The 26,158-nt window shown below is 40.1% G+C and overlaps 1 protein-coding gene and 1 gene segment (V, D, J or C); both read left to right on the top strand.

Moving 5' to 3' along the window:
• Nucleotides 1-10,329: 10,329 nt before the first annotated feature.
• On the top strand, nucleotides 10,330-14,191 carry LOC133456197 (Ig heavy chain V region 914-like). The segment is given in 3 exon segments: nucleotides 10,330-10,366; nucleotides 10,452-10,523; nucleotides 13,875-14,191. Coding segments are annotated over 3 exon segments (426 nt in total).
• Nucleotides 14,192-15,227: 1,036 nt separating this feature from the next.
• Nucleotides 15,228-26,158, top strand: part of LOC133456792 (immunoglobulin mu heavy chain-like) — a 33,395-nt gene continuing 22,464 nt past the window's right edge. The window contains exons 1-2 of the mRNA XM_061735382.1: nucleotides 15,228-15,273; nucleotides 19,001-19,293. Coding sequence (XP_061591366.1) covers nucleotides 15,228-15,273; nucleotides 19,001-19,293 — 339 coding nt within the window. The remainder of the gene's footprint in view (nucleotides 15,274-19,000; nucleotides 19,294-26,158) is intronic.

The following is a 26,158-nucleotide window of genomic DNA, read 5'->3' as shown; positions in this document are numbered from 1 at the left end:
GTGTGTGTGTGTGTGTGTGTGTGTGTGTGTGTGTACAGGGGTGTATAGGGGCTAAAAAGTGTTTCATCTGTCCCACAGCTCTCTTACATTGCAATCACTGAACCTTTAACTAACAGTAAGTTGTTAAAGGAACTAATTAAATTCTGTTTAACAATATTTAAGATGAAGAACTTCAAATTCCACAGTTTTTCAGTGTGATAGTCCAAAATCTAAAGAAATTTAATCCTTCTTATGATTAGGATTAGACTCTGCTGTCGACAATGTGTTACATTTTTTTTTACTTGTTTTTTACTGTTGTAATTTGTATTTCTACTGTTGTATTTCTTGCTCTGTCAGGCGACCTTGAGTGTCTTGAAAGGCGCCATACAAATAAAATGTATTATTATTATTATTCTTATGAGGAGGAGTCAATGCAAAACAATGTTTTTCACCTCTACTTATCTGGCGGCAGCCGATGACAGACAGCAGTGGACACAGTCAAACATGATGGACAATAAGACATTTCTTTTGCTTTGGAGCATCTGTTTGGCAGGTGAGTGGAAAATAATCACTCAGTGTCTCAATCTGAATTAAAGCTGCAAGCAGCGATGAACGGGCCCTCGCACTCACGGCCACCGCCCCCCATAAGCATATCAGAAATGACACCACCCACGACTTCCTATGTAAAACCATTCAAAAGTTATAGCAGAAAAAAGGGACAACCAATCAGAAGAAGGGGCGGGGCTAATTCAGGCCAATGAAAGTCAAGGACTCCATACAGAATCTGATGACACCACCCACGACTCTCTATGTCAAACCATTCAAAAGTTATAGCAGAAAATCGGGGCAACGAATCAGAAGAAGGGGCGGGGCTAATTAAGGCCAAAGAAGCTCAAGGACTCATTACAGAGTCTGATGACACCACCCACGACTCTCTATGTCAAAACATTCAAATGTTATAGCAGGAAATAGGGACAACCAATCAGAAGAAGGGGCGGGGCTAATTTTCGCCAATTATGGTCAAGGACTCAATACCGAGTCCCATGACACCACCCACGACTCTTTATGTCAAACCTTTCAAAAGTTATGGCAGAGAAAAGTATTCTAGTGGGCGCCGTTGAGCCGTTAGGCCACGCCCATTAATGCAAACTATGAAATATCAAATGTATCGACAGGCCTGGCTTTTCTTTAAGTTGCGACATGATACAGGTGTGTACCGATTTTTGTTCATGTACGTCAAACCGTATTATGGGGCTTGAGGCGCAAAGTTTTTTCTGTCTGAACCAATCAGATGAAGGGTGGGCGCGCTTTTTGCCGTCTAGCGTCGCCACGGTAACGCTTTTGAAAGAGAAAAGTAATGCGTGGTGTCGGAGGATAGAGACGCACGTTTTGATGTATAACACACCTGGGTGCACGTTACGGTTCGGGCCGTATTAATGACCGAAGAAATGGCATAAATTGCGCCAAAATTACACGATTAATTCAAAATGTTCAAAATGGCTGACTTCCTGTTCGGTTTCGGCCATGGCGCCAAGAGACTTTCCTTTAAGTTGCGACATGATACAGAGTTATGATAGATCACAATGTAAAGAGGCTGTAAATATACAGTTTAACTTGAATACTCACATAGAAATGAAGGTTGAATACTAACCTAAAAAAACAAACCAGCAATGTCATTTTTCTCAATGTTTGGGGATAAAGAGTTTCTTCAAAGGTCCCTTTTTTTGCAACTCTGTCATTGTCAAGGGACATGAGGATCTTTCTCTGTGGTCATAAGCATGAACGCTTCCAGGTGTCTTTGTGACTGTGTGCTCCCCCCTCACAAAAGAAAAACAGAGAAACATATTTTCTCATCAACAAAACATGTTATTTAATTGTCTGAAAGATGGTTCAAATGTTATTTCATTGTCTGAAAAATGGTTCAAATGTTATTTTATTGTCCGAAAAATGGTTCAAATATGTTATTTTGTTACTTGGAAAATGTAAAATATGTTTTGTTGATGAGAAAATATGTTTCTCTATTTTTCTTATTTTTTTGAGGGGGGATATATATTGTTTTTCGACACTACCTTGTTCTGCTGATATAACATGAATTACTCCTATGTGGGATCAATAAAGTTCTTATTTTTGCCATCTGAGAAAATTAAATATATTATATTTGGTGCCTAAACTGTTTCCCAAGTATATTAGTGCGTGTGTGAATGAATAAATGAGACGTAAAACTAGGGCTGAACGATTTTTGAAAAATAATCTAATTGCAATTTTTTTCCTCAATATTGCGATTGCGATTTAATATGCTATTATTTTTTCAAGGCCCTGTTCTCATGTATTTTTCATCTACACAAGCAATAAATCAGTCTGTTTTATATTAAACAATGTCAGATTCATTTAAAGCACAGATTACAACAATAAAGAAAACAAATCTGTGGCTTTACCTCTTTAACACGTCTACACACGTATGTACACACGAGTGTTATGGATGTTCTCTCTGAACCCAATCACACGACACCAAACCAGGTTAAACTTTAGCCAAAACTAGGCGTAGTTTAATAGAAAAACATAGAAAAACTCCCACAGGGAACAAAAAACCTTCCTCACAGGAAACTCAGAACTTCTTCATAAATAACTTAAAAATCACAGAGAGGAAAAAACACCAGCAAACCAACAAACAAACCAACAAAGCTCACAGAGTTAACAAAACGAGCAATGAACAACTGGCAGCCCCGTTCGTTAACTTCTCCTCCTGATAAACTGACTGGCAGGTGTGGTTTAAGGCTGATTTATGGTTCTGCGTTAAATCGACGCAGAGCTTACGCCGTAGGGTACGCGGTACGCAAAAAACTACGCCGTAGTTCTGCGTCGGTCCAACGCGGTCCATAAATCAAGCTTCACAGCGCGACTCACTGCCGCAGGCGCGCGCCCGGCTCATGCTCGTCGCCGCGGAGCTTCTCGCCACGCCGACTCCGCGCTCATGTATTTAATACATTTATAAAGCCCATATATTTATAAAGCCCCGCCTGGCCGAGCCCTAACACTGAGGCCATGGTAGATAGGTACACGCGGACACGCCGGCCGTCCTGTGATTCTCCAGATCACACAGATGGCCAGTCCGCCCCCACAGCGCACAGATTGAAATTTGGTGGCACGGCGGCACACCACAAATAAAAACATAATAAACACGCATAAACACAAACAAACTAGTGATAGACGATCACTATAACAAATATTAATAATAAAGGGCATTACTTACCATTACAGTTTGACTTTCCGGGCCTCGCTGGGCAAAGTCATTAATTAATTGAACTGTTCAACTCTCATCACTCCTTTCCTCTCCTCACTCGCCAACTCTTCCTCTTCGCAAATATCGCCGCCAAATATTGCAGCCCATAACAATGACGTAAACACACACACCTTAAAAAAAAAAAAGTCCTGCGCGTGCGGACCCTGGACACGCGCGGGCCCCTATGCAGTTGCATTGTCTGCATATATGGTAGTTTCGCCACGTATCATGGTAGTTTCTGCATATATGGTAGTTTACAGTAATTTACTGTAATGACAATATCTTCACGTTGCGAAGCTCGCCGTCTCCGGCTCTCCATGACGCGGTGAAGTTAGTTTTATGTTGGATATTCGACAGACGTTCGCTCTGGGGGCATTTCTGTCGAATATCCAACCTAAAACTAACTTCACCGCGGTCTCGCCATGACCGTCATTTTTTTGAAAGCACACACTCCGTTTCCTCCGGTCTCCGCGTGTGGGCAAAGAAAGGCTTCACTGTAGCCAGAAATAACGGAGTAACGCACCTTTGGTAACGATAACTGCGTTACTGAATTTAAAAAGTAATGCGTTAGAGTATTAGTTGCCGCAAAAATAACGGCGTCCCAACCATGGATCTAGGTCCCAACACTGATGCACAAGGAGGTGCGCGCGCATAAGCGCCCCGCCCCCCCCGTCCCCCTGCGCGAGCCGCGCGGGAGCGCGCCCCCTCCCCTTTTTCTTCCCCAACTCAGAGCTGCAGTTGCGCGTTCACGTGTGTGACAGTCTGAGACAGGGTGGCAATGATTCATTCGACATAAATATTAACGAAAAATCACTCATGTATCTTTGACTTATGGGATTAACATGATATTTTCTCATTATAGTAAACAACATATCTACGAAGTCGGATGTTAATTTTGACATTTTGTGACAAAGACATAGCTTTTTATGTTATTAGTTCATTTTTTAAATTTTTTGAGTGACGAAGTTGTTCAAAAATAATATGTTCCAGTGTATGATTTTTTAGTCCTGTTGTAAGCTATCTGAAACTGTCATTTAATTTTCCTTACACAAAATCTCTGATTTTTAATTAATATTTTTCCAGAAATACAGAGTGACATAAAAATGCCAATTCCTTTCAAGTTCTGACCACGATACGCGACACGGTCAACAAGGAACATACTGACAATCATATGTGTCGATTTCATTAACATTGGATGAACGAAACAGCCATTACAGCACATAATTTGATAAAAAATGTATACCTGACCAAAAGGTGGCGCTATGGAGTTCATCCAAGATTGTCATATCCACTTGTTCAGAATGGAAGCCTGATTACATGTATTGATTTTGGGTTGATTCTGACCAATTATGTTTAAGTTAAAACAACTTTTATGTTCATGGCGAGACATCGAAATTTTACTACCTCAAACGGCCACGCCCTTCGATAAGAACGTACAGTTTTCTCTGTCAGTCATCGTCAATGTCTTACCTATTATCTCACCAACTTTGAGATCAATACACTCATCTCGCTTGGAGCACAGATGCATACTACAAGACATGACAATTCCTGGTGCCAACAGGTGGCGCTACAACCGATCCTGAATATTCCACCATAGATGTCTTCAGGCTCAACCTACAATCATGCACATACGTTTTCAACAACATCAAATCATGTATTGCTGAATTACAGCCAATTGATGTTTGATGGCGAAGCTTAAAAATGACCTCAAACTTCGCCGGATCACTACGGTCACGCCCTCTGGCAGAAACTTAAAAGCTTCGCAATTTAGCGTCGGCCATGTGTCTAGATTGTACAAACCAAGTTGTGAGCCAATTCGATAAAATCTCTAGGAGGAGTTCGTTAAAGTACGAGGCCTAGAAATGATCAGAATTCATGAAAAATGACATTTTCTGTTCAAAATGCCGGACTTCCTGTGTAACTTAGACCATGGGTCCAAAAGACTTTTTTGTAGCTCTTTGTCTAATATAATACTCACATAAAGGTCATTGCTGTAAGTCAAACCATATTGTGGGGCTCGTCAAAAAACATAAAATAGGTGGCGCTATAGAGCCCATTCTTGTGGACCCATGCCTGTCGCCCATAAAATACGTAATTTTACGCGACTCTGGAAGCGTGTGCAAAATTTGGTGAGTTTTGGAGCATTTTAAGGCCTCCAAAAAGGCAATTTATTTACGGCGAGAATAATAATAATAATAATAATAATAATAATAAACATCACAGATACAATAGGGTCCTCGCACTTTCAGTGCTCGGGCCCTAATTACAAAAGAAAAAACAAAGGCCATTCAATTCTCCATTGTATTTGTTTGCAGGTGTTTGTGGTCAAACCTTGACAGAATCAGGACCGGTGGTTAAAAGACCTGGAGAATCCCACACACTGACCTGTACAGCTTCTGGACTGACGCTGAGAGACAACTACATGGCCTGGATCAGACAGGCTCCTGGGAAAGGTCCGGAGTGGATTGCTTGGCACGACAGCGGCAGTGGTTCCAGGAGATTCTACTCTCAGTCAGTTCGAGGCCGGTTCACCATCTCCAGAGACGACAGCAGACAGCTGCTGAATCTGCAGATGAACAGTCTGAGGACTGAAGACTCTGCTGTTTATTACTGTGCTCGTGATACACAGAGATAGAAGTTGGTTCAGCAGCTGGACAAAAACCCACCATTCCTCTTTTTTGGGCTGTTGTTGACAGCTTTTTAGTTTTTTAATTTTTGTATTGAATTTCTACTCCTGCGAATATCCTGAAAAGTGTTATTTATTCCCACTTTAACAATTATTATATGTGTATTTCATGGATAAAATAATAAAAACAACAAACAACCTGACATTTGACACGTCTTTAATTTGACACAATATGGTTTTTCCAGATTACAATATAAGAGTGAGAGATATTGAGGAACTGTTTTTCTTATTGCAGCACTGTTGGTAATTGAAACCAAACCAAGAACCTTCTGAGTGGGAGGTGACCACACAAACCACCAGCCACCACAGCCGTAGGAACTAAAATGAGATAAACACTGATGCTCATGAGTTCAAGAGCAAGTAAACTCACAGAAAACACATTTGAGGTTGTATCTGCTCCACATAAAAAACAAACTCTCTAAAACTCAAAGAGATGAAATACATGTGGAGACCACTAACAACGTTGCTTATTTTAGGACTTTTTACAAAATTTTGAGTGCAACATTTATTGCAGTTCCCTTTTTGACCTCTAGAGGGAGTTACAGAGTTGTTATCCACATACTGCTCAAACTAACAAGTCAGAAACAGCAGGTCGTTTTATTGATGATCCTTGAAACAGGAAAGATCATATTTGTTTAATCTGGAAAAAGTTGTAAAAAGTTGGTGAAGATACTTGAGTTAATCGAAAGGTGGAAGATAAATCACAATTTTTCAGCAATGATTTTTACTTAAAAAATGCACATTTTTTACTCTGTTTTCAAGACATTTCTTCATCAACATCTACAGGTGTAAACAAGATTCTGAACAGAACTAGACCAGAATTCAGGTTTTACATATAAACTCAGGGAAGAGTTGCCTCCTTAGTTTCCCCTTAGGTTTTATATAAACTCATGAATCTATGAGGTCATAAATCAGATACAAGCATCACTGATTCAGTCTGGACCGGTTTGATTTTTCGAGGAGGAGTCAATGCAAAACTGAGATCTCCAGTCTCTATTTATCTGACTGTAAAGTGAACACCAGAGAAAAGTGAGAACACACTTGACACGATGGGATTCAGGACAGGATTGCTGCTTTTAACTATCTGCTGGACAGGTGAAAATGTTAACTGACCCTGAGTTGAATCCGTATTTATAAAGTTGTTAAAGTATATTTTATGATTACTTTCTTTTCCATTGACAGGCGCTGATAGTCAGACATTAACAGAGTCTGAATCAGTGGTTAAAAGACCTGGAGAGTCCCATAAACTGACTTGTACAGTCTCTGGATTCTCACTCAGCAGCCATTGGATGCACTGGGTCAGACAGGCTCCTGGAAAAGGACTGGAGTGGATTGCAATTGAAGCTCTCAGTACTGGCAAATTCTACTCTCAGTCATTTCAAGGCCGGTTCACCGTCTCCAGAGACAATAACAGACAGCAGCTGTATCTGCAGATGAACAGTCTGAGGACTGAAGACTCTGCTGTTTATTACTGTGCTCGTGATACACAGAGATAGAAGTTGGTTCAGCAGCTGAACAAAAACCCACGTTCCTCTTTTTTGGGCTGTTGTTGACAGCTTTTTAGTTTTTTTATTTTTGTATAAAATGTCTACTCCTGCGAATATCCTGAAAAGCGATATTTATTCCCACTTTAACAATTATTATATGTGTATTTTGTGGATAAAATAATAAAAACAACAAACAACCTGACATTTGACACGTCTTTAATTTGACACAATATGGTTTTTCCAGATTACAACACAAGAGTGAGAGATATTGAGGAACTGTTTTTCTTATTGCAGCACCGTTGGTAATTGAAACCAAACCAAGAACCTTCTGAGTGGGAGGTGACCACACAAACCACCAGCCACCACAGCCGTAGGAACTAAAATGAGATAAACACTGATGCTCATGAGTTCAAGAGCAAGTAAACTCACAGAAAACACATTTGAGGTTGTATCTGCTCCACATAAAAAACAAACTCTCTAAAACTCAAAGAGATTAAATACATGTGGAGACCACTAACAACGTTGCTTATTTTAGGACTTTTTACAAAACTTCGAGTGCAACATTTATTGCAGTTCCCTTTTTGACCACTAGAGGGAGTTACAGAGTTGTTATCCACATACTGCTCAAACTAACAAGTCAGAAACAGCAGGTCGTTTTATTGATGATCCTTGAAACATGAAAGATCATATTTTTTTAATCTGTAAAAAGTTGTAAAAAGTTGGTGAAGATACTTGAGTTAATCGAAAGGTGGAAGATAAATCACAATTTTTCAGCAATGAATTTTACTTTAAAAAATGCACATTTTTTACCCTGTTTTCAAGACATTTCTTCATCAACATGTACAGGTGTAAACAAGATTCTGAACAGAACTAGACCAGAATTCAGGTTTTACATATAAACTCAGGGAAGAGTTGCCTCCTTAGTTTCCCCTTAGGTTTTATATAAACTCATGAATCTATGTGGTCGTAAATCAGACGCTGCAGCATCACTGATTCAGTCTGGACCGGTTTGATTTTCGAGGAGGAGTCAATGCAAAACTGAGATCTCCAGTCTCTATTTATCTGACTGTAAAGTGAACACCAGAGAAAAGTGAGAACACACTTGACACGATGGGATTCAGGACAGGATTGCTGCTTTTAACTATCTGCTGGACAGGTGAAAATGTTAACTGACCCTGAGTTGAATCTGTATTTATAAAGTTGTTAAAGTATATTTTATGACTACTTTCTTTTCCATTGACAGGTGCTGATAGTCAGACATTAACAGAGTCTGAATCAGTGGTTAAAAGACCTGGAGAATCCCATAAACTGACTTGTACAGTCTCTGGATTCTCACTAAGCAGCTATTGGATGGGATGGGTCAGACAGGCTCCTGGAAAAGGACTGGAGTGGATTGCAACTAATGATGCTGGCAGTACCAAATACTACTCTCAGTCATTTCAAGGCCGGTTCACCGTCTCCAGAGACAATAACAGACAGCAGCTGTATCTGCAGATGAACAGTCTGAGGACTGAAGACTCTGCTGTTTATTACTGCGCTCGACACCCACAGTGACTCAAATTGACTGAGCAGCTGTACAAAAACCTGCTGCTTATATTAGATCATTCAAAGATTTAAGAACAAGTAAAGGTCATGGGTGTTCAGCTTCTCTCTCTTCTGTCTCATGTATCTACTTATATCTCTGAAGGTAGATTCATGGCAATCAAGACTAGACTGAATTAAAAACTAAAACTCACCTATTGGTTTTACTGCTGCATTCAGCTATGATTCAAACATAAACTTTTCTGTTAATCAGTTTTTCCCAACCCTGGTCCTGGAAGGCCCCTGTCCTGCATGTCTTATGCTACCCTGCTTCAGCAACACCGTGATACAAGTAGCTGCGTCATCAACAGAGTTGTAGGGACCTTGATGACAAGTTAATGAGTGTTAATTAGAAGCTGGTGGGTTGGTGCAAGGAACTTTCTAAAACAGTGTTTCCCAGCTCTGGTCCTTGAGGCACACCGTCCTGCGTGTTTTAGATGTCTCCCTGCATCAGGACACTTGATTCTAATGGACAATTGTCAACAGCTTCTGCATCTAATAGTGTTGACTCAAGGTGTGTACAGAGCTGTGCAGACCTTGATTATGAACTAATGAGGACCATTAATCAGAATCAGGTGTGCTGAAGAGCAGGGCCACTCGAGGACCAGGGTTGGAGACCCCTGACCCCAAATACATTTGTGATCTTTTACCCCCTTATTCCTCAGCTCTTTCACTTCAGTCCTCAGATCAGAACCTTTCATCCGTCCCAATAACACTTTTTAAAACTAGAGGAGATCACGCTTTCTAATCCATTGCCCCTCGACTGTGGAACGCTCTTCCTCCGGTTCTGCTTCTGGCCAATAGTGTTGACTCTTTTAATAAAACAGCTGAATACATTTTTATTTAAGCAAGTTTTTAGTTGACGGGGCAACTTGTTTTTCATTTTAATTGTTTTTGTGTATGCATTTCTTTTATTTTTGTCATTTTTACATCCATCTCAGTCTCTGTGTTTTAACTAATTTAATTTTAGTTTACTCTGCATTTTATTGTAAAGCACTTTGTGATTTTATCTGGTAAAAGTGCTGTAGAAATAAAGATTGATTGATTGATTGATTGATTGATTGAATTCCACAGAGTGGCATGAACATACTGTATTTGGGTTGTGTTAAATAAAGTTATGATATTCTGATGAGAGAATTAATCCTGTCGGTGTTTCACTCTGCTTTATCATCATTTCATTGCAGTTTTCATTTTAGAGAGTATCAAACATTATTGTCATTTGTTTGAGTCTATGCAAATTGTGGTTCCTCCCATCGGCTATAAAAACATGTCACAGTGTGAGTCGAGTGAACAGGAGGTTTGTTTCATCCATAAACATGTTTGCAGCTGTGTTCCTGTTGTCAGTAGTGGGATGTGAGTCACTTCAGACTTATAATGATAAACTATTTTTAATGTAACCAGATATTTGATCAGAAATCGTGTTTGTCTTTTTTTACAGGTGTGAAGTGTGAACTGCTGAATCAGCCGGCCTCTGTGACTGTGCAGCCAGGTCATCGTCTGACCATCAGCTGTCAGGTCTCTTATTCTGTGAGCAGCTATTGGACAAACTGGCTCAGACAACCTGCTGGGAAAGCACTGGAGTGGATTGGATATGCAAAAGTTGGATAATCATCAGGCTACAAAGAGTCTCTTAAAAACAAGTTCAGCATTTCTGCAGACTCTACCAGCAACACGGTGACTCTGAATGGACAGAACATGCAGCCTGAAGACTCTGCTGTGTATTATTGTGCCAGATACCACAGTGACACAAACATCAGCAGACCTGAACAAAAACCTCTCAGAGCCTGAAAATGTGTAACATGAACCCACCAGAGGAGGAGCCCTCACCCAACTAAGGGCCCGATTTACTAAGATCCTAAATAAAGTAAATAAAGTAAATAGAGTACTAAATTGCGTGTGCACTGAAAAAGTTTGCGCGTGCTGTTTGCGTGTGGTTTGCGGGTGATCAACTAAGATTGCGTGCGCAATTGATAACAGGTGCAAACAGCTGTATTTAAATGAGGTGTTGCGTGTCTTAAGGTTTGCGAGCGCAAACTCTGCGCCATGGAGAGTCTGGATGGAATGCACAATCACAAGTCACAAGCGCAAAATGAAATTTGAAGAGTTGGAGTTAGAGATATTAGTGGAAGAGGCAAATAAACACATTCATGAACTACAGCAAAGAAATTTAAACATTACCAAAAGAAACGCAATATCGGAGAAAACCTGCGATAGAATAAATGCAGTTGGTAACACAAAAAACGGAAAAACGTCTGGTTTTTCATATTTCAATTTTAGGCACAGATCAAAAATACGAAATAGAAAAACGGGCCACAGGACCGAATTTGATTTTAATATTGAATTGGTCGGGTTTGCGTGACCCCGCGGTGCTCGGCATGATCTGAGGAGAAAAAGACAATCAGACACAGAGCTGGAGAGCGCTTTGATTCAATCTATTTATGAGTTAAGTTTTTATTCAGATGTCCACAGTTTATTGCAAATATTATATATTATATAGCAAACACTGACAGTAAATGTGTGACAGATGGGACCATCATATGGCCGAAAGAAGAGAAGTGTTCAGAACAGCGTGAAGAGCGCACACTAAAGGCTGATTTATGGTTCCGCGTCACACCAACGCAGAACCGACGGCGTAGGCTACGCGGCGACGCACACCGCACCGAGACACTACGCCGTCGGCTACGCCGTCGGTTCAGGCGAAGCTGCAGTCTCTGCGCTGATCCTGACACAGCGGGACGGAGCGGATTTGATCATGATGTTTAACCTGTGTTTTGTGATTAATAGGGAACGGGTTTTAATTAAATGTAATTTACGAAGGATGATTTCACGTTCAATAAGATAAATAATCAATAAAATACAATATTTTGGCACAAAGGCTTGGCCTGCTTGTGGGCGAGTGGAGGGGGGCACAATACGAGAAGATATAAGGCGGAGAACTAAAGAAAAAGTGGCCTTTAATAAAACTTGTGCAACCATTTTTAAAATAGCATGCAGCAGAATAAAGACTCTCTCTCTGCGTATTCTTTGATTTTGGATGTCGCCTCCTTGCCACAATAACAGCAGCAGATTAGCACCTTCCTTTCGAACGTATTAAATACAGACACAATCACAATACGCGCAATTACTTTCAGGCTTGGTAAATCTCATTGCGCGTGGTAAATGGAGCAATTTGCATCTTCCCCTCCCAGTATTTAGGATTTCTGCCGGGTACGCCCCATATTGATTATTCATCAGGGCAAAAGTACTAACTGAATTGCGTGTGCAATTTTGCGCATTTGAGAGACGCAGTCGTCTTTGCACGCTGTTAGTAGATCAGCTGGCACTTTGGTTTGCGGGTGCTGTCAAGTTTGCACACGTTTTAACACACGCAAACCTTTAGTAAATCGGGCCCTAAGAGTTTAAGGCCATTTTAATGTCTGTTGCTGTATCACAGGGTTCTTCAGTTCCAGTCCTTGAGGTCCTGTATCCTGCATGTTTTAGATCAGGGATCCTCAATTTTGGTCCTTGAGGGCTGGTGTCCTGCATGTTTAGATGTTTCCCTGCTTTAACAAATCCTGATACAAGTCACTGTGTCATTAACAGACTTGAGCAGACCTCCATGACATGCTGATGATGACCATTAATTAGAATCAGGTGTGTAAAAGCAGGAAACATCTAAAACATGCAGGTCACCGGCCCCTCGAGGACCAGAATTGAGGATCCCTGGTGTAGAAAATGTGGAAAGATGAGTGAATGACACAATTACACCCACATCCTTCATGTACTCACATCTTAACACAGACACATTCATTAATATAACATCTTTGACTTTGGAGGCAGATGTCAGTCAAAACCCAATCAGCTGTGAAACTGCTGGAAGACAGAACTACATGTTAATTACTACAACACAATTAATATTAAATCATTAAGATCTGTGTTTCCTCCTGTTTTTGCAAATGTATGCAGACTTTAAGCTGCAGAGTTACTACAGTGCAGAAACTCCATCACCATCATCATCACGAAGACCTCCTTTGTTACATCCTTTTATAATGCTGGTTGCCTCACGTACACTACGTTTTAGCTTAAAAGTCTGTTTCTTTATGTGTTTAGTTCTGTCTGAGTTGCCTCCAATCTCACTGATCACATCAGTGTCTCTTCGGCCCCTGTGACTTTACATCCTCTCATCTTTGTCTTTCCCCTGTTAGCCCACTTTTGTTCTGTCGTGTTCTTGTACTGTTTTACTGCTTAGTTCTTTAGTCCCAGTGGCTAATCTTCCTTGTTAATCTTTTGCATTATATTCCTGTGGTTTCCAGGTCTGCTGCATTTGGGTCTTAATTCCTGCAGCCCGTGATAACAGATAACAGACATAAAATAAAGTTGTTGTTGTGTATATAATGACATTTACTGTATGCTGGTGAGTGTATATACACATTTTCATGTGTGATTTGATTTAGATAATTCCTTTCTTCTGTGATGTTTTCCTTAAATCTTTTACAATGACATCTTCAGTTGTAAAATCATAAGTAAAGGTTCACATTTAAACACACTGAAGAGTTGTCTCCATTTTTCACTTCACAGCTTCATATAACCTCATGATTGTGTTTGGTGGTTAAATAAATGTTCTGTAATTCCTGGTTCAGTCTGGAGCTGTTAATTCAATGAGGAGGAGTTAATGCAAACCTCTCATCTCCAGTCTCTATTTATCTGACTGCACAGTGAACAACAGAGAGAAGTGAAAACACCGTTGACACAATGGGATTCAGGACAGGACTGCTGCTTTTAACGATCTGCTGGACAGGTGAAAATATTAAATGACTGAATTAAATCTGACTTCAGAAAGTTGATGTGTTGTTTATGGATATTGTCTTTTTTCGATTGACAGGTGTTGATGGTCAGACATTAACAGAGTCTGAATCAGTGGTTAAAAGACCTGGAGAGTCCCATAAACTGACTTGTACAGTCTCTGGATTCTCACTCAGCAGCTATGCTGTTGCTTGGGTCAGACAGGCTCCTGGAAAAGGACTGGAGTGGATTGCAACTGATGCTGGTGTCAGTAGCCAATACCGGTACTACTCTCAGTCATTTCAAGGCCGCTTCACCGTCTCCAGAGACAATAACAGACAGCAGCTGTATCTGCAGATGAACAGTCTGAGGACTGAAGACTCTGCTGTTTATTATTGCGCTCGAAGGGCACAGTGACACAGAAAGGAGAAACTCTGTTCAAAAACTCGACATGTCAAAACGGCAAAGATTTTCATATAAACACTGAAAATTCTGTTGTTTGTTATTTTGTCTGAAAAGCCCAGAAACTGAAATTTGTCAGAGGTCTATAAATGTATTCATTTTTGCTTTTTGGAGTCAGGATTTTAGTCTTTTTTCATTCTGTTTCTTGTGAATGTTATGAATTCGTTTTTTATTCTCTTCTCTGATCTGTCACCAAAGATAATTTACTTTCTTTCTTTATGAAAAAAAAAAAAAATAGAAAAGTAATTTTTAAGACACGCAACACAGGGTTCTCCGAGGACCAGGGTTGGGAAACTGCATTCAACTAATAATAATAAGAGACTGTTAACAGGATCCTCCTTCATGACGTTCTGATGAGATCTCCCATCAGCCCTGCTGGAAAAAGATGATTATCGACCGAACTATCAGATAAGAAGCAACAAAACAACCACATAAAACATGATAATTATGTGCTAAGCTCGGAGATTATTGTCAATATTTACAATTTATCGAGTAATGGTGAGCAAAAGTGTTAATGACCAAACTACACACACACACACACACACACACACACACACACACACACACACACACACACACACACACACACACACACATCATGAGCACCAGTTCTGCTGGTCAGGTTACACTGAAGAACAAATGCTGGAAATAAACTTGTAATGTCCAGGTCAGCAAAGATTTTCTTTCTGCTTTTCCGTCATGAAGTGTACTTCAGTTAACCATCATTACAAACATATTCAGAGAAATAAAGTCTCAGAAGTAATTATTTATTATAGAGCTTTTGTTCCTCCATAGATGTCAGATGTGAAGATAAATATATGTTGATGAGAATCAAACTAAATGTAAATTTTGGTTTGACTCTGTCATTATCTGTCAGAGCCATTTTATGCAAAGTAAACCCCATGACAGGTTTCATCATAAAGACTCGATGTCATGCTCTCAGTTGTGGTAAAAGAAGAGAAGCTCACATCAGATCACCTTCAGTAGCAACATGTTCTCTCTAGCTCTGCTGCTGCTGCTGCTGGTTGCAGGATCCTGTAAGTCTCACAGAGAAACTGATCGTACACTTAACAATGGCTTTTTATATATATATATATATATATATATATATATATATATATATATTTAACACATTTTCCTCCCCAGGTGTCAAGTGTGAACAGCTGACTCAGCCGGCCTCTGTGACTGTGCAGCCAGGTCATCGTCTGACCATCAGCTGTCAGGTCTCTTATTCTCTCGGCAGCTACTACACAGCTTGGATCAGACAACCAGCAGGGAAAGGACTGGAATGGATCGGGTGGAAATATACTGGGGGCTCTAACTACAAAGATTCATTGAAAACTAAGTTCAGTATTGACTTGGACACTTCCAGTCAAACAGTGACTCTGAATGGACAGAACATGCAGCCTGAAGACTCTGCTGTGTATTTCTGTGCCAGAGACCCACAGTGACACAAACATCAGCAGACCTGAACAAAAACCTCTCAGTGCCTTTACACTTGTGACATGAATCCACCAGAGGAGGAGCCCTCACACCACCACCGGTTTTTACTGCAAACATAAAAAGGAGTTTGACAATGAACGTTTTAAAAATCAGAATAACTAGAATTATAAATTAGAAAACAAAGAAACTATGTAAATGCTGCAACAGCAGAAACAAAATGACATTATTAACCATCAGAGACTTCATGTAAACACATTAATGCTGAAGATATTTTAGCTTAAAACACCCACAATAAACTGGGACTTGATGTTTAGAGAGTTAATTTTCCCTCTGCAATTATACATAAAAAAAAACAATCCAAATGTTTAGAAGCAGATGTGGTATCTTAACCTAATCTGATGTGACCATTAAACAATCATTATTACTTTGTGTTTGACCAAAAATCCCTCAGAGAGAATATTTGCTGCACAAACCTGTCAGAGGCAACCTGAGGAGCCGTCACACCACTGAGTTCAAGAGCATTTCAATCAAGTAATTAACTGTTTATATTATGTAGAAATGAACTGACTGACATCATCAATATTTAGTATAAAGTAAATATGAATCTGAAATGAGTTCATCTGCTATACATTTTTAATTAAACCACCTAATGCACTATTCAGCTTAAGTTTAATTTCTAGTATAACCATCTTTATTATCAAAATATAAGAAGCTTTAGATTTTTTTCAAAATATTTGATATCATTGATGATCAGTGATGATCAGTGATGTGATTGTCTTCCACAAACTGAACTGAAACATGTAAACAACACTTTGGTGAAATGACTCTTGGTTATTAAACATTCAGTTGTTCTTGTGAGGAGGAGTCAATGTAAATGTGAAAACTTCCACCTGTACTTATGTGACTGCAGTGATGATGACAGAGAACTGTGAACGTTCAGGTTACCATGATGGATTATAGATCAGTTCTGCTGCTTTTAACTATCTACAGCTCAGGTGAAGATTTTCACTGATCTTAATCTCATAAACTTCATTTTTGCAACTACTGTAATGTGATGCATGTTATGTCTTTCATGGTTTTTCAGGTGTTGATGCTCAGACTCTGACAGAGTCTGAACCAGTGGTTAAAAGACCTGGAGACTCACACAGACTGACCTGTACAGCCTCTGGATTCACATTCAGCAGCGCTGGGATGAACTGGATCCGACAGGCTCCTGGAAAAAGACTGGAGTGGATTGCATACATCAGCTGTATCTGCAGATGAACAGTCTGAGGACTGAAGACTCTGCTGTTTATTATTGTGCTCGAGAGACACAGTGTTTGAATCTGGTTGAGCAGCTGTACAAAAACTTTTTTGGTAGGATTTCAGTTTCATGGACTCTTAGGACATTTTTTGCATTTCATCAAGGGGTCTCTGGAAAAAGAAGTTTGTCAATAAAAATAACAAATAAATGAAGAAACATATCCATTAAGCTGGACTTACTTTTATGGTGTATAGCAGGAAAAAAAAGTAGGATATAAGCACAAAATATTGCCAAAAATATAAAATCTAATGTGTGTGTGTGATGTGTGTGATACATTTATTCTGTTCATTTTATTTATTTCATTTTACCAATAAAATTATCTTCAAGGGAAAGTTATTGATTTAGTGTCTGTCAGGCAGATCTTGTTAAATTACTTCTGTAAATGTAAAATTTTGGGGAAAAAAGTCACATTTGCTCTCAAGTGATGTTTAGAACACATATGGAAGTAAAAGTTAAAAAAAAAAAATATATATATCCATTATTACTATACCTTTTATCCATTAAACTATAACAGGAGCCTCTTCCTTCATGGTATTCTGATGTAAATCTCCAGTCAGTAAACTTCTGTCCTGTTGACTCATTTTGTGTTTTGTGAAAAGCGTCAGGAGAAACAACTCCAACTTCAGGATAAAAAACTCCTTAGCCTGCTGGTTGTTGTCTGTCTGCTCTGAGAGTTTTCCTGTTTTCTTTTTCCAGAAAATAATTTATGCAAAACTCAAGTTTGAAATATTTATGCAAATCTGCTTTTTCCATCAATGTCACCAGGGTCTAGGTTAAAAAACAAAAGAAAAACAATAATGAACAATAACTTTACTTGACTTTTTTAAGACCTCTACCTTTACTGTGATCTGTTATTTACTGAATTTTATTCACAAACACAAATACATATACTATACACACAAATACTAACAGTTTACTTCTGAACACATGTGGATCGTGGTTTTAAGTCACTTTAACTCTTTATGTGTTTTCTGCCAAACCCATTTGGTGTCATTCAGGTAAATAAAGGGATGATTATTTAAAAAAAAGGTCACAACATTGAGGAAACTAGATTAAAATGCGGAGAAAGTTGATTTCCAGACATTGACTGAAATGTGTATGTGACGAACGCGCTCTACTGAAAAAAATTGTGCTTATTTGTTTTCTTGGTTCTACACTTATCTATCTTATTCACTGTACTATCGCAGCCAGTATTTTATACTTGTTGTATCTCAGGTAGTTTAATTCTGTATGTTTTTATTGGTGACTCTGCATTGTCATTTGGTTCTGCAGTGCATCTCTGAGGAAATCTGCCTGAATGACAATAAAAGTGATGTGATACGATAAAAACAGTCCGATTTCAATAGTATTTATTTATTGATAGTTTTATTTTGTACAGGACATATTTGTGATAAACATTCCATCTTATTTATTTACATACTTACAAATGTATCTTATTTACAATAGCTAAGTGACTTTTTCATGAAGATGCTTAAGTTTTACTTGAGTATAGCTTTTAGATTTTAACACTAAATTAAACTGATTTACAGACCCACCACCAACACCAGGTATGAAGTGTTTAGTACATGTACTTTAATAAGAATATCTAATAAAGGATTAGGATGAGATGAGTCAACAAATCCCAACATATTAAAGAAATACCTATAAAATTAATATATGCAGCTTGGACACATTCAAATGTTTTCCATCTAATTTTCATCAGTTTCATTGGTCTGTGTTATATTTGCAAATGTATTCCACGACACAAGAGTTAAAACCAATGACATGCTAGTTCATTTATTTAAAAAATACAAAACAGGTGGTGTTTTATGCAAAATAAAGCAGACAGAGTTCATCAAAAGCCGACAACAGCACAAAAAGGGAAGTTCCCATCAAAACACCTTCAATGCCAACATGTTCTCTGTAGCTCTGCTGCTGCTGGTTGCTGGATGCTGTGAGTCTGACTGAGACACAAACACTGACATTATCATCATACAACTCTGATCACTGTTCAATAATTAACATGTTTTCCTCCCCAGGTGTGAAGTGTGAACAGCTGACTCAGCCGGTCTCTGTGACTGTGCAGCCAGGTCATCGTCTGACCATCAGCTGTCAGGTCTCTTATGCTCTCAGTGGCTACTACACAGCTTGGATCCGACAACCAGCAGGGAAAGGACTGGAATGGATCGGGATGAAATATACTGGAGACTCTTACTACAAAGATTCACTGAAAACCAAGTTCAGTATTGACTTGGACACTTCCAGTAAAACAGTGACTCTGAATGGACAGAACATGCAGCCTGAAGACTCTGCTGTGTATTTCTGTGCCAGAGTCACAGTGACACAAACATCAGCAGACCTGAACAAAAACCTCAGAGCCTGAACACATGAATCCACCACAGGAGGAGCCCTCGCACCTCAACATGCTGTTGAACTGAGCAGTAGACGTCTGCAGTCTGTTCTGACTGAGGAGATGAAACTGTTCAATTTTGACCTCATTTGAGTTGGGTTTTTTTCAAATACTCTCAAAACATTTTGAACAGTTTTAACCTTTAGTTTACTTTGTTAAAATCTTCACTGGCTACAGTACATCTCACTTCTGGATCACATGGAACAAAAAATGTCTGCTGACCAGAAATTGTCACTCAGAAATATTGTATCTTCATCCATGTGTCCAAGACGGGAAGAAAAATGTTGATTATATTAAAGAACAGACTCAAAATCTTATGGTTGCAACACTGTGAAATATTTGTTCAGCTATATTTGTAATGTAATTAATTAAAAAGTAAAACTATTTTTATCCTCAGCCATCAAATGCTGTAATTGTATCAGGTCCTTTTAATTTCTCTAACTCTATGTTCCTCCATGTAGAAGTATCACTAACAATGAAGCTTCATCCAAATAAACTTTATGGTTTTACCTGATTGAAATATGAATACATTTAGATGTAATAATTAAATAGGGGAAATACTTTCCTCTTTGCATCAGTGCTGATTTTAATAGCACATTAAAATGAGTTCATTTCCATAACAGTTCAAGTCTGATGAAACTGCATCCTTGATGTGAGGAGGAGTCGATGTAAATCTCAGACGTTTTCCTCTACTTAAGTGACTGCAAGAGGACAGATTACAGTGAAACTCCAGTTTAACATGATGGATTACAGGACAGGACTGCTGCTTGTAACTATCTGCTGGGCAGGTGAAGACTGTCAGTGATCTTGATGTTAAAATGTTTCATTTGTTGTAACAAAGTAATGAATGAGATGTATTTCTTTTTAGTCTTGACAGGTGTTGATGGCCAGACTCTGATAGAGTCTGAACCAGTGGTTAAAAGACCTGGAGACTCCCACAGACTGACCTGTACAGCCTCTGGATTCACATTCAGCAATTATCACATGAACTGGATCAGACAGGCTCCTGGAAAAGGACTGGAGTGGATTGCTTTTGTACAGACTGGAAGTTCTCATTTCTATTACTCTCAGTCCGTGAAGGATCGATTCACCATCTCCAGAGATGACTCCAGCAGTAAAGTTTATCTCCAGATGAACAGTCTGAGGACTGAGGACACAGCTGTGTATTACTGCGCCAGAGAGACACAGTGAGAGAAAAAAGCAGGAGACTCAAACAAAAACTACTTCCTCTTTTTTTTTCATCATCATTTAGGACTTTGATGCTTTTAATATCCTTAGATTCATCTTTTTCCTCCCTCTCTTTTTTTAACCATGTAGCCAAGCCAAATTTCTAAATTGCATCACATTTAATTGAACAAGATTTGCTTTTTTTCATTTCTGCTTGACAAATTTGATGGCACAACTTTAAATTAATCTAAACTTACCTTTGAGAAAGAAGAAATAATACAAATAATTGAAACCCTAATTTATTGCAACTTGAACTGGATAAAATAATCTACAAAAGACTACTTGAATTGATGGTCAGGTAACAAATGATGGAACTGCACAAGGATATGGCAGCAGTTGAAAGGATGAACAGAAATCAGCAGAGAAAACAACAACATGATGAATATGAGACATCCAACCTGCAGCCAGAGGACTGAGAAAGACACACACTGAGTTAAGGACAGATAAGAGGACAAAGATCCACAGAAATGTTCCACAAAGATCCACAAGTATGGAAATATAACAGTCTCATAATTTGCAAATGCACACACCGTTTCATAAATGCACAGGACAAAATTCACAAATGCAGAGAACAATTCACACGTGCGTAGGGCAAGATACACAAATGTATTTTTGATGCGCACACAATATAACCTGATTTACAAACTTTTTTTTTGTCTGTGAGCTGCGCTGGATTTGCGTGTGACTTTTGAGACTCCCCTGACTTGACTCCATCCACAAATACGTTTTTTTTTAACACAGACGGATCTGCAACCAGTCAGATGTCTTTCTTTGTTTCAGACAATCATAAGAGTGCACCCCACGTGGGGGACGATTTACTCATAAACCAATCAGATTAAAGGGCCGGATACACCTGCTGTTTGAACTGCGATCACGCCGTTTGCTTAGAAAAGTGATTCAATATTTCGAGTTGGTGGAATAAAGATAAATAAACAAGACAGCAACACGGGATGGAGAGGAGATCACTGCTCTACTTTTCTTGGGATCTCGGCAAAGAAAACAGTGCGGTCGGAGAAAGTTTGTCGGGCCGTTCAACCAGAGCCGTCAGGAGACTGGAGAGTTCTTAGTCCTGCCGATGCAGCAACTGATGATGAGAAACAGCGGAGATATTTCCGTATTTGCTCCGTTTGGTTTGACAACATGGGATTGTCCCGCTGATTCAGCTCAGAACCAGACAGACGCAGCAGAGAGTTGGCCGTCATCCTTCTACCTGACAGGGACGAACTGCAGCAGCCAGGTGGAGCGGGCACAGGCATGTCTTCAGGAGATTAATTTACCGAAATATCTGGAGCAAAGTCGTGTCGGTCGACTGATAACTGAAGAACCTCTGTATCCAGCTCAGATGATTGATGATCGGTGGACAAAACTCCCCACCAGCACCATCACCATCATCTTCCCATGAGCACGACTCTATCTGCACCGGGAATGTGTTGATCTGCCCCTGCTGTTTTGACACGTTTGTCTCTGTGTGGTGGCAATGTCACATCATAAATGTGAGGATACAAGCTGCTTGTTTCCGACCTCCGCGTCCGGTCACTTGTGGTCAGCTGGTGTCTGAACTGGACCAGCACCACTCGCGGCCAGAGCGAGAACTGCAGGTCGCATTCTAAACAGCAAGTATATTCTCCCCGTCATTTGACGCGTCGACAGGCTCGTTCTCCTGAAAGACACCTGTAATACATAAATATCTCCGCTGTTTCTCATCATCAGTTGCTGCATCGGCAGGACTTGGAGCTCTCCAGTCTCCCGACAGCTCTGGTTTAACGGCCAGACAAACCATCTCCGATCGTGCTGTTTTCTTTACCGAGATCACAAGAAAAGCAGAGCAGTGATCTCCTCTCCTACGGAAGAGTATTAGGGCCAGGCAGGAGAAAAACAAAAATAATATTTTAGAGGAGGAAGATTTTTTTTTCATTATGGACTTCGAGAAAAAAGTCAAAATGTCGAGAAAAAAATCGAAATGTCGAGATTAATGTTGAAGCACGATTTCGAGAAAAAAGTGGACATGTCGAGAAAAAAGTGGAAATGTCGAGATTAATGTCGAAGTACAATTTCGAGAAAAAAGTCGAAATGCATTTCAACTTTATTCTCAAAATTCCGACTTTATTCACGAAATTTCGACTTTATACACGAAATTTCGTAATCATAAGAGCGCACCCCACATGGGGGACGATTTACTCGTAAACCAATCAGATTAAAGGAGCGGATACACCTGCTGTTTGAACTGCGTTTGCGTCGTTCACTTAAGCCGGGCAGACACTGTGCGATTATCGGCTCGTTTTGAGCCGATTTTCCAGTCGTGCGGCTTTTTTTTGATCGGGCCCGATTTTGACCCAATCGTTGCTCGTGCCTCGTGCAGTGTACGTGGGGTAACGACGAGAGATTAACACCTCACGACGAGCTCCCGATCACAAATCGTGAGGTCGCAAGAAAATCAAGCATGTTTGAAATCCTGGTCGCTCCTCGTGAAGGCATCGCACAGTTGAAGCAGTGCTGCGACCCGATTTGCCTCATCCTTTCACAGAGAGCATGCGCAATCTCTGATGTCACGTCAAAAACTACTATTTGTAGTTTAAGTGTTGCAAATTCAAATTACAAATCATGTTTTAATAGCAAAAAAAAGACCGCATTTCCACCTACGGTGCGGGTCGTCGCGTACCCTGCGCCGTAGGCTCTGCGTTGGTGTAACGCGGAACCATAAATCAGCCTTCAGTGTGTGCGCTGTCTGCTGTAGGCCGTCAGGTCACCCACCTTTTCGTTTCATCTCGTTCCCACCTCCTGCGTGTAAATTCTTTTCACTTTAAAAAAAAGAGCTATTTATGTTAAGCATAGGATAAAAGTTTGAACTCGGATTTTTGGGAAGTATTTTCAAGATCGTTATTTTAATAGCGGGACTATTTCCAGCGGCGCCTGTGTCGAGGAGCGCTTCGGACGCTTCGGACGCTTCACGTGATCGCGCTGGACCAATAACAGCGGCCCCTGATGTAAACAAACCTGACGTCATACAATGTTGGCGCAACCTCGTCTTCCCAAATATGTAGAAAAATACAATATAATGAGCCGAAAAGTGCACAAAAATGACTAAAACAGTGTTATATGATGCCACAATGAAGATGAATTATAAACTAAAGTGAAATAATAAAAATCGCCCATAATGTGATTTCGTTTTTATCATTGTGCTGTACTGTTCGGAACAACTCTTTTTTCTCTTCTCATTTTGCTGGGACGTCGGGTTCCTCCGCGAGACACAACTTTTGCGGTATGCGTTCATTGTTATGTCTAAAAATTATGCGCAGTGCCCACCCAATCAGAAACGGTACAGATATTTTGGGATTTTTTAAAGGAGCTTGAGGCCGGATTGAGGCAGGATTTATGAAAAAAATCTGTATACATTTTAAGTTTTCTAGTAATAATGTCAGATGAAGCGTTCCAAACCCAAAAGAATGAGCCCTCTAGTGTATCTCTCCGTTGCCTTGAACAGGCTGTGTGCTGCAAAATGTGCTGCAATTCGGTCCCGATTTTCCCGCGCTGGGCTGCGGATGTGACGTCACATGACGCTGCATGTGCGTTCTCCCCGTTCTCCCGTGCCGGCTTCACTGTTGGCTGCAGTACCCCCAACGGCCGTCGTGGTGAAGGGTGGCGCTAGAGAGTCTCATTTCTTAAAAGGAGCCTCACCACTGCAGTATATCTACACTGGCTTTTCCACCACTCCTCGCCAGATTGTTGTCAAACCTCCGTGGTGCGCACTTCAGGCCGATCCCAGTGAAAACCTTAGTTGAAATTCTTGCTGTTCTTTGAGCTTGTTTACTGACTGCTTTTTTCTGCTGTTCCCCAGGACCATTATCATCTGCCAGCTCCAACCAGCCTGTTCTCCCAGCCCCCCTCCAGCTCCAAGCTACCCCTGGCTTCCACTCAGCCCTCCATCGTCCTCTCCTCCCCACGCCAGCCATTCCCCGTGCCAGCAACCACCTCTGCCCTAACCGGACCCCCTTTTTCCCCTTCCCTTAAATAAATTCATTCTTCACTCCACCACTGTCTCGCTCTTGGGTTCCCCCTTGTGAGTCTGTCACACAAATGGAGTTTCACGGTCTCTCGAGTGCCTATGGGTTGCTGCACCATCTTTGCACTTAGTTTTGCAATTGTCTAATCTCTATTCTAATTTACCCGTAATCACCAAATCAACACAAATGTACTTTTATGCCTCAGTGTTAGAGGTTTTTTTCATGGCATAAAATTGTTTTGGCATCATCCAAAACTTAAAAAATAATGACTCTAAGTCCTCTTTACTGAGAAAAAATGTATATGGGCAAATTGATCTTTTGAGGATCCAGTGGCGGCTCACGGCAGTTTCCATGCTTGTATTTGCCTAAATGCTCCAATAAGGTGGCGGCCATCTTGAAAAAATGTCCGCCATCTTGAAATCCCAATTGGCTGTGAGCAGTTTCTTGTCAAGGGAACAATGAGACCGCTCATGCCAATTCTCATGCTTGTATAACCAACTCTTCATCACTTAACTGCTCCACTAAGGTGGTGGCCATCTTGAAAAATGGCTGCCATCAAGTGGCTGGTAGCATTTTCTTGATAAGTGACTCATGGAGACTGCTCATGCCAATTTTCATGCCTATATCACCAACCAAACAATTACATCACTTAATTGATCGACCAAGGTGGCGGCCATCTTGAAAAATGGCCGCCAACTTGAAATTTCTAGTGGCCCGGACAATTTTCTTGTCAAGTGACCCATGGAGACTGCTCATGCCAATTTTCATGCCTATATCACCAACCAAACAATTACGTCACTTAATTGATCGACCAAGGTGGCGGCCATCTTGAAAAATGGCTGCCAACTTGAAATTTCAAATGGCCCGACCAATTTTCTTTTCAAGTGACCCATGGAGACTGCTCATGCCAATTTTCATGCTTGTATCACCAAATGCACGATTATGTGACTTATCTGCTCCGCTATTAGTGTGAGTATGTCTGGTTGTTTGTCTGTATATGTGGCCCTGTGATGGACTGGTGACCTGTCCAGGATGAACCCCTGACTCTCACCTGTAAATAGCTGGGATAGGATCCAGCAGACCCCGTCACCCTGTACAGGATAAAGCAGGTGTAGAAAATGGATGGATGATTAAAGATGTACATAGGTACTGAAAGCTCACAGAAACATTGAAGAATATTGTTGAATAAAAACCAGCTCAACGCTTTATTTGACAATGTTTTGTAGATTCACTTTTTACCCATAGAGGGCAGCAAAGTCTTGTTTTTGTCGTGACAGTGTGACGTCGCATTTACAGTAGATCATGAAAACAGGAAAGCTCAACAAATGAGTAATTATTTCTGGCTAATTATTCTGAAAGGTTGTCAAGTTTCATAAATTACAAAATATTGCCCGATTTGTTTTCTATCAAATTTGTCAAAAGGTTATCCTCTCAGTATAGTTATGGTATTTGGAAACAATAAAAACAATCAAGCACAGGTACAGATTGAGGGTGTAAACATTGAAAAAGTACATGAAACAACATTTCTTGGGGTAATTATTGATGACAGGATTTGCTGG

Source organism: Cololabis saira, chromosome 12 (assembly GCF_033807715.1).
Source record: "Cololabis saira isolate AMF1-May2022 chromosome 12, fColSai1.1, whole genome shotgun sequence".
Taxonomy (NCBI): domain Eukaryota; kingdom Metazoa; phylum Chordata; class Actinopteri; order Beloniformes; family Belonidae; genus Cololabis; species Cololabis saira.
This window is presented reverse-complemented; position numbering and strand designations above follow the sequence as displayed.